This window comes from Aquarana catesbeiana, linkage group LG02 (assembly GCF_042186555.1).
Source record: "Aquarana catesbeiana isolate 2022-GZ linkage group LG02, ASM4218655v1, whole genome shotgun sequence".
In the NCBI taxonomy this organism is placed as follows: Eukaryota; Metazoa; Chordata; class Amphibia; order Anura; family Ranidae; genus Aquarana; species Aquarana catesbeiana.
Window position 1 is genome coordinate 181,386,715 of NC_133325.1, and position 9,747 is coordinate 181,396,461.

Here is a 9,747-nt window from a genome sequence, read left to right on the forward strand (position 1 = left end):
TTGCAGAAGAGGCAAAGCATGTCTCTTCTGCATTACAAATCCTGCCTGTCCGTCCATTTGCATTGTGGAGCCTAAAGTTCCCCTTTAAGACAAAATTTCAACTTTTTTACTTACTGACGCTATATATATATATATATATATATATATATATATATATATATATATATATATATATATAAACAAATTATCCTGTCTGTAGAGATCCATTTCCTTCCTACGTTCCCCTGACAACATGCCCGGGGATGCGCATGCGCATTACCAACAACGCTATGCACTAACTGAAAGCTTTGATCCTTCCGCAACGCTACTCAAATAGTCCCTTTGTAGATGAACGTCTTTCTGAGGGCGGGGTTATTACAACCCAAGGCCAATCCGCAGTAGGCGCCATACATTGCACTGCGCTGCGTCATGTCCGTCGCGGAGGGATCGGCTTTATAAGGATTGAGCTGCGGCTTCCGGTCCTCTTTGCAGCCTTCGAGTCCAAGATGGTGAGGAAGCGAGGCGGCGGTTGTAGAGCCGTGTGTGTGTCTGTGTGAATGAGAGAGCCCGCCGCTGTCCTGATAACGGTGACAGGCTGATGGTGTCACCTTCCGTTACGGAGCTGTAATAATGCCGGGGGTGTTCCCTTGTGTAGGGAGACCTCGTGTGGTTGGATACAGCAGAGGCCGCGGCCGGCGTGCTTATTACAGCGCCCTATGTAGGAGCACTGCTGGGCCCAGGAGGCCCCATTTATTGTTATGGGGGACGTGGCTGCTGTGTATAGATCAGGAGGGGGAGGCCAGGATCCTATAGTAGGAGGGGATGGGGACCGCTGTCTATAGGATCAGGAAATGAATGGTTTAAGTAGATCTTTTACCATTTTGGAGCGTTACACCCTATTGATATTTACAGTTGGGGTGGTAAAAATGTGTGCTTGAGCTGTGTTTTTACTGAACCCCCTCCACAAAGCTGCAATAAATAAGTGTGGTGTCCTGATGCTTCGTACCTGTGGGAAAAATGACCTGATGTGATCTGTGCAACCTATTTTGGGTGAATAGAGAAGCACCACAATTGTGCCTGTCAGTCACCTCTGAAGAGTTTTCTGAAAGTGGGACTGCTCTTCAGAGGACCTGTCAATTTAGATGCATGTTTGATTGTGCTTCATACAGCAGTAGACTGGCGATAGGGAGGGGCTTTTCACCACCTCTTTTTTTTTTTTTTTTTTTTTTTTTTTTTTTTTTTTTCATCCCCCCCCCCCCCATTACTAGCCAACCACACATGTTGTGCACAATTGCAGTGTGGCACCATTTGCTTGAATAGTTTGTGCTCAGCGGGCAGTACTAGCTGGGGAGTATAATACCAAAGCGTTGTGGCATGTGTGCGCCCCCCCAGACGGTGTCTTGGCAGTAACTGGGGAAAGGGTGGTAAAAACAAGGCTCAGCCATGGGGGGGTCTACATCATCCCCCCCCAATCGTAACTGTAAACAAGCCCTAAAGGTGGCGGAGGTTTGTATAAAAACACTGGGCATCTTCATAAAATGCAGGGAAATTTTCACTATTAAGTTTTTTAAATAGAACTGTAAGACTACTTTCACACTTCTCCATAAAGAGTACCTGTCACTGCCTATTGCTGTCACAAGGTATGTTTATACTCCTTGTGACAGCAGTAAAGGTAAAAAAAAGTACCTTTTTTTTTTTTTTCCCCTATAAAGTGGCCCTGTGCTCGCTCACAAACTCATGTGTTGGTACTGCTCGTATAAACAGCAATCGCACCGCATGTGAGGTATTGCCGCAAACCTTAGAGCAAGAGCAATAATAGTACCAGACTTCCCCTGTAACTCTAAACTGTGGCCTATATTCATAAATGGGGTATCTGTATAGATATCAGAATGAACTTGTTTGTTCATTTCTGCAGATGTAAACTTCCTGGGTTTCTTGTTAGTTACTATCATGAGGCTAAATACCCCTTTTGGACAAATCATGGCTACATGCATGTTTGGTGGCTACACTTGCCGTAAAGAGAAGTAGGTGTACACATGACCTTGTTTTCAACCCGGTGGTCAGAAAATTCTGCCATTTAACTGGTTTGCTTCCTTAAAGTAGAACTATAGGCAAAAAAAACTTAATTTTGGTTAGAGTAAGGAAGGAGTTTAACCACTTCCCGCCCGGCCCATAGCAGATGACGGGCAGGCGGTGGTTCCGTTATCCTGACTGGGCGTCATGACGTCCAGCAGGATAACATGGGGGCGCGCATCGCGGCGATCGGTGGAGTGGTGTGTCAGTCTGACTCACCGATCTTGGTAAAGAGCCTCCGGTGGAGGCTCTTTACCATGTGATTAGCCGTGCCCAATCACGGCTGATCACGATGTCAATAGGAAGAGCTGTTGATCGGCTTTTCCTCACTCGCGTCTAAAAGACGTGAGTAGAGGAGAGCTGATCGGCAGCTCTCCTGACGGGGGGGTCTGCGCTGATTATCAGCGCAGCCGCCCCCCCCTCAGATCACCACACTGGGCCACCAGGGAAGGGGCTACATGTGGATGGCCAGGTATGTACCCCATGGCCATCCACATGTGCCCACAAATGGGCACTGATTGGCACCATTATGTTTCAGTTCTGCCCAGCAATGCCACCTATCAGTGCCACCCATAAGTGTCCGTCAGTGCAGCCATATCAGTGCCCGTCATTGAAGAAAAAAAACGTACTTATTTACAAAAAATTTTAACAGAAACAAAGAAAAACTTGTTTTTTTTTTTCAAAATTTTCGGTCTTTTTTTATTTGTGGTGCAAAAAATAAAAACTGCAGAGGTGATCAAATACCACCAAAATAAATAACGCTTTATTTGTGGGAGCAAAATGATAAAAAATTTGTTTGGGTACAGTGTTGTATGACCGCGCAATTATTCAAATTGCAACAGCGCTGTAAGCTGAAAATTGGCCTGGGTGGGAAGGTGTCTAAGTGCCTGGTATTGAAGTGGTTAACCAGATTTTTTTTTTTTCCCTGCCGTGTGTCCCATTGCAAAGATTTCCCTTCACATCCTGTACCACAGCAAAAATCCCTGCAAATTAAGAGAATTCCTTGGGGACCTGCAGGGCACCAGAACTAGTGTCCTTATTAGATTATTTCCACTCTATTACTTTTCTGGGGACAACCCAAAACTTAGGATTTTCTCTTCCTTTCAATTTCACTGATGATGGTAAACGGGACAAATAAAGAGTGAATCTCCCTCAGCACAGGCAACAAAAAACTGATAGGGGTTCTAATACCTCTCCACCCAAAACTAAAAAAAAAGTTTTCCCTTTAGTTATACTTTAAAGTGAACCTGTCACCACAGGGTTGCTTGTATGCAATGGAAATATACTTTTCCAGCAGCCTGTGTTAAAATGCTGAGTCTTTGTTTCTCTTGCTACTGCAGGTATTTGACCCTTATGGGTGGGTTGAATACTTGCTCCTCCTGCTGTGTGCTGTGGTTCCTCCAACTGGCTGGTACGTCATAAAAGCCATTCTGTAAACTGAAAGGGTTGAATGCCTGCAGTGGCTAGGGTAAGCAAAGAGACAGAGTTTCCACGCATTGACTTCCAGAAAGGTGAGTATATAATCTGTCTTATAGATAGTTTCCAGTTGTGTGTGAGACAATATGGTGATAACAGATGTCTAAATAGTTGACTTTAAGAAATCCTTTTAATTGGAGCAACTTTTTTTTTTTTTTTTTTTTTTTTTTTAGACCAAGAAAAGAAGGAATAACGGACGTGCCAAGAAGGGACGTGGGCATGTCCAGCCTATTCGGTGCACCAACTGCGCCCGCTGTGTCCCAAAGGACAAAGCTATCAAAAAGTTTGTGATCCGAAACATTGTTGAGGCTGCAGCTGTCAGGGATATCTCTGATGCTAGTGTCTTTGATTGTAAGTTTGTTAATGTTTAGTTTTGCCATATGATCTTGTCCCACTTGAGTTAAATGATTTGTAAAAATGTAGCCATTTAATAAGATCTTTCATTGTCTTTTAGCATATGCACTGCCTAAGCTTTATGTGAAGCTGCACTACTGTGTTAGCTGCGCCATTCACAGCAAGGTGGTCAGAAACCGCTCTCGTGAGGCACGTAAGGATCGCACACCACCACCAAGGTTCAGGCCTGCGGTATGTTCTCTTTGTAATTTTGTTACAGATTTTTTTATGACTAAAAATAAAGTGTTACTTCATAAAAGTATCAATCACATCATCCTACTGTTTTTTTTTTTTTTTTTTTTTTTTTTTTTTTTTTTTTTACACTTAAAGCTCAACTCCAATGGAAACAATCACCCATGCAGTGGGGTTCCCTTCATTGCAAGGGTAGAATGCTCTTTATGCTTAAGAGTTAATGTACAAGGCTTTATTTGCCTTGCTCCCCCCCCCCCCCCCCCATGTAAACATTTGGCTTTAGCTACTTTGACCACTTGACCGGTATGTTGCTGGACTTCAAGCCGTTATACCAGGATGGATTGGTATTTTCTAGTGCCAAGATCCGGCTGTCTTGAAAAAGCAAGGCCTACTGGTCACTGAATTGCCTTTACGGGGTGGGGGGACGTCCTCCCTCCACGGCTTTCTCTGGCTCTTTTGTCCTACAGGGAGACCTGACCGCCCGGTGCTTCTGCCTGCTGATTATAGAGGCAAACAGAGACCGAAATGGCTCTGATCGCCTCTGATGTAGGAAACCAGAAGCAATGGGCATACATCACTTCCAGTTTCCCCGAATGTAAACGGTGCCATTTTTAAAAATCAAAAGCATCTGATCACACAGATCTTTGTGTAATAAAATGCTTATAAGAGTCTAATAGACCCCAGATCTCTGCGTAGACTGTCCCTGTCACTGCCTATTGCTATCAGAGGATATTTATATTCACTAAGATAACATTAAAAGTGATTTAAATTATTATATATTTTTTTAAAGCAACAGTGTAAAAAAAAAAAACAATTTTTTAAACGCCCCTGTGCTCACACAAAATCCAACACGTGTTGATCCTGCATGCACGCAAACGGCGATCGTTCCACGCGTGTGAGGTATTACTGCGAATGTCAGATCATGGTCAGTAATTCTAGCACTAGACTTCTGTAAATCTAAAGTGGTAACCTGTAAAGGCTTTTAAAGCATTACATATGGATAGTAAAATGTACATAGTTTTACATCGTTGCATGGGTGTGTGCAGTTTTAAAGCATGACATGTTTGGTATCTATTTACATTTTACCAAACAATTGGGTATTATGTTGTTTTTGTGCATTAAATTCAAAGAGTATTTTTTCCAAAATTACGTTTGGAAAAACTTTCGCGCACATACTTCATGACATAAATTGCAACACCCACCATCTTATCCTCTGCGTGAAAAAAAAATAACTTTTGGTGGTTTGAAGTTATTTTCAAGCTAAAAATACTGATCTTTTACATGTGAACTAAGTGCCAGAAAAGGCCTGGTCTTCAGGTGGTTATAGCCTTTTTTAACTTGATTTGAACAAAATTCATGAAAGCGAGAGGAAATCTTGTATGGGCAAGAACTTCCAGTTATCTGACATTTCTAGCTGTGCCCCTCATTCCTATTTATGGAGCTGGGTAAGAATATAGACTTCTTCTGTTCTGATATGTAGTTAGTCTAGTATGACAAGCAATTAGGATGGAGTTAGAAATGTTCGGATTTTGATATTGCTAGGTTTCCTTCAAAGTGGTTTATCTTTCATCAGTGCCAAATGTAATAGCTTCTTTCCTGCTATAAGTGATTTTGGTGGCTGGAAAATAACCCGCTCTCCCAAAAATAAAATGTTATGGTGTAACTATTAAAATCGAATCAATTGTTTGAGCGAGAAGGTACATCTTGCCTGCTATGAATGAGGAAAATGCTGCTTCAAGGCTTGGCAACATTCAGTCTCGAGAAAATGACAAAGTATGTAACAGCTTGAAAATATTAAATGTGAAGGTCCTGTCAAGAATCACTATAGCTAGTAAAAAATAGGATGTTAGGCTCACACTGTATACCATAGTTGCCCTCTCCTAATGATTTATGACAAGGTTCGTTGATTTCTTATAGTGGAATTGTTTGCCATTTTAGCTACTTTCTGTGAATGGTAATTGCATTTTTTTTTTCCCCTAGGGCGCACCTCCAAGAGCACCTCCCAAACCAATGTAAAGAAATCTGCTCAGATGTCTTGTCAATAAACTGTTAAAAATTACCTGCCTTTCGTTGTCTTTTTGGGATATGGGAATATGTTCTATCCTACAAATGAATATTCACTGATGTCCTTTTAACATACTCTATCTGCTTGTTTGCCTTTCCTTGGGTGCTCAGTTTCCCTGAGGAAATCCTCTTCAGTGCAGGCATGGCCAGTGCTGAAGAGCATTTCTTTGCACTGGAGATAGTGATGTTGGCTCTCACTGTAAGCATCTGGGTGGTAGTGCTGTTTGACTTTATTTTAATGGCTTGCTTATACTGTGGTGACGTGTTTTTCTACAATGGGGGGAAAATGCAGATCACCGCTGGGGGCACACTGGATGTGCGATGCTGAAAAATTCAGCCTGTCTGAATTTTTCCACACTAAACTAGATGGCACCACATGTCAAAGCAGCGAAATGTGCTCAAAGTTGCAGAGTAAATGATGTGGTGAACATGCATTGCACTAGTCTGCTTAGTAAAATATTGCTTTTTTACTGTGCAGGCTAGTGTGAACAAAGCCTAAATGCCAAAACATTACTTGCCCCCTTCTAGAGCTAAACTCCCAGCATATATTGGATACATATTCATTAAAGAGGAACTGCAGTCTGCTTACATCTGTAATAGACATCTTTTGCCTTTCTGAAGCTTCCCTCAAGCCACTTTATATATTTTATATATACTGCTATTCTGTACTTGCCATATATGCTGCAAAAATCTCCCTCCACTGTCTGGCTGCAACCATTTTAACTGGGCAGCTGAAGCTGCTGCCTGTTCACTTCCTGGTTTTACATAGTGGCACATCTCCAGCTCTGAAGCTTTTATTAACCCTCTTATAACTCATCCCCCCCCCCCCCGGCAAACTCACGAGAGAGCTGTGCATGATGTTGTAAGCCTAGGCTTTTTACCTGACAAACAGGAAGTGGGCTGTATAAGGTATACTGGGCAGAACATTTTTTTACTATCACGTTAAAACAAAGGCAGAAGATTTATTAGATGAAGAAATGACGTTCCACAATTTTATTATAACATTCCTCCCCTTTTCTTCAGCTTATCCTGCATACCCTGTATGAAAAGATCTGTTCTTGCCTTTTTTTTTTTTTTGTTTGTAAACTGGTCACGTGATCCTGCTACTCCAGCGCCTGTGTCAGTAAACAGCTGCTGGATGGTAGAAAAAGGAGCACTGACAATGGAGGGGCAATGGGAGCTTATGGGTGATTACAAGAAAGCACAGATCCTACATAACCTGTACAAAAAGGCGAGAGGGATGATTTTAAGCATAGGTTCTCTTTACCATCTCCATCGCTCTAATTTTTCTTTGTAAATAAAACTAATACCTGAATCTATAGCTTCATGCAATATACATTTCTAGAAGATGGAGGGCCATTTCTTCTGCAGTGTTTACCTTTGCATGTTTTTTCCTTTACGTATTTACTGCATTGGGGTAGAAGCTGAATATAGCAATGGTTTTTGGCTGGTGAACATTTATCCTGAAGTACAGGTTATCAACCAGGGACACTTTTTTTTTTTTTTTTTTTTCCTTTTTAAAGAGAATGAATCGTGAATTTTGTTACTATATAAACCAGATCCGAGTAAGCAGGGATAAAAGCATAAGGGGTTTGAAGAACATGATTAAATCCCCACTCTGAGTTAAATATTTATCACAGGTATTTGTGTAGCATTAATACAGCACTCTACATTCGCATTAGTTCCTGCCATTTGTTTATAAGCCATGGACCCAATCTCTTGCATAACCATTTGCCCACTGGGCACTTAAACCCCTTTCCTAACCAGAAAAATTTTTAGCTTTCAGTGTTCACATTTTGCACGATAGTCATGGAACACTGTACCCATGCTTTCTTTTGGTGATATTTGATCACCACTGGGTTTTATTTTTTGTGGTATAAACGAGAAAAGACTGAATTTCTCAAGTCATCTTCCAGGATGGCACACCTGAGAGATGAGAGGCTCCTCCCCACAGGAAACACAATCAACAGCTGTTTTAAGTCCACACCCTTCCCCCTGATCCTCAGTTTTTGATTGTGTTTCTCCCTACACGGCGAAACTGTTTGTTTTTTTCCAAATGACTGAAGCCTGGGGCTGGTGGTCTCCCCCTGGGAGCCGGACCAAATGCCTGGGAAGCTCTGGGTCTGGCGGGATATTTTTATCCTTCCCGGGGGGGTTCCCCTATCCTTTCCGTGGGGGGGGGGGGCAGCAGAAACTGGGAAAGCCCCCCTGAGAGCTGAAGGCCCCTGGGTACAGTGGTGTCCCCAGAACTTCAGGGGCCTTTATCCTGTCTCTTCCCCCTTACCTGTCCGGACGTCCGTTCAGACGGGGGTGCTGGCCGTCAGTTCTTTCCAGGGGGATCGTATCCCCTGACTCCTGGGTCCCTGGTAGCTTGCGTGGGCTGCTGGGGAGGGCACCGCCTGAACGACCCGCGTTCTTACCCAGAAGGGAAGGCTGAGAGTCAGCAGGAGCAGGCGCCCACATCCTCCTCTTGAGGAGGCACCAGTTTACTATGGTGAATGTCTGCCTAAACCACCTCAGATGGGAATGAAGAACGTATGGCATTGCCCCCCCCCCATATGTCTATATACTGACTGGACAGTGCAGGACACAGCCTAACCTTGCAGCTCCCTAAAGGGACAGCAGTTGTGGGGGGGGGGGGGGCACTTTGGCGGCTATCCTCCTTGCGTGTGGACCATAAGGATGGAAAAGCAAGCCCGGTGGCTGTGGCAAAAGGGGAAGACGACAACGGTGAGTCAAAAATCCCCAATCCCAGCCAGATGGTTTCTGGGCATTTGAGATAATCTCCCCTGGGGTCTGGATTCAAATAGCCCAGAAGCTTTTGCTAAAGACACCAGCCACAGCTCCCTCCTACATCAGAGATGCTGTATGGTGGACAAGTGGTGCAGAGGAGCGAGTGTGCCTAAACCACCTCAGATGGGAAAGAGGTAGGTAAGGCATTTTTTCCCCTTCCACCTGTATTTACTGAGTGGTGCAGTGCAGGACCTGGGGTCTCCATAACAAAATAGCCCAGAAGCTACTGCTAAAAACCACCAGCCACAGCTTCCTCTTATAGCAGAGACACTGTGGTTATCACAACAGTAGGTTGCGAGCCTCTCCCTACATACCCGGTTGTGGTACATTAGTAGGGGTGAATACAGCAAAGAGGGAGACCTGGTAGAACAAAGAGTTCCTTACTGGCCAGGTATACCACTGAACAAGTTATTAATGGTGCAATGGTTGAAGGATTCAGGAGTAAGCTCCCTTGCTCAGCAGGTGCACTAGGTTATCTGGCCCTATTAGCCCAGCTGCTAGGAATCTGCTTAAAGTTGCTCCAAGATGCTTAAAAGCTGACCTAACTTTCAACAATGTGGCAGGGACCAAGCTTCTGTGTGGCACAGTAGGGGTTCCCTTGTGACAGATCCTCCTTTTGGGGGTTGCTTGCTATGGGTAACTTTTCATAAGCTCCAACCTCCCACTCCACTCTTACATTGTGGTTATATTTTAATGCAGGGGTTTTTTAAATTGTTGGTTTGGGCTACAGTCCACTCAGTGACAGATCTAAAAGCGATTTACCATAAATTGTTTTTC

The 9,747-nt window shown here is 43.5% G+C and overlaps 1 protein-coding gene across 1 annotated transcript; it reads left to right on the forward strand.

Annotated features, from left to right (window-relative positions):
- The first annotated feature begins 323 nt into the window (after window positions 1-323).
- On the forward strand, window positions 324-6,172 carry RPS26 (ribosomal protein S26). Its single transcript, XM_073613973.1, has 4 exons — window positions 324-488; window positions 3,702-3,879; window positions 3,983-4,113; window positions 6,094-6,172. The coding sequence occupies exons 1-4, from the start codon at window positions 486-488 to the stop codon at window positions 6,127-6,129; spliced, it is 348 nt and encodes a 115-aa protein (XP_073470074.1). The 5' UTR covers window positions 324-485; the 3' UTR covers window positions 6,130-6,172.
- The last annotated feature ends 3,575 nt before the right edge of the window (window positions 6,173-9,747 follow it).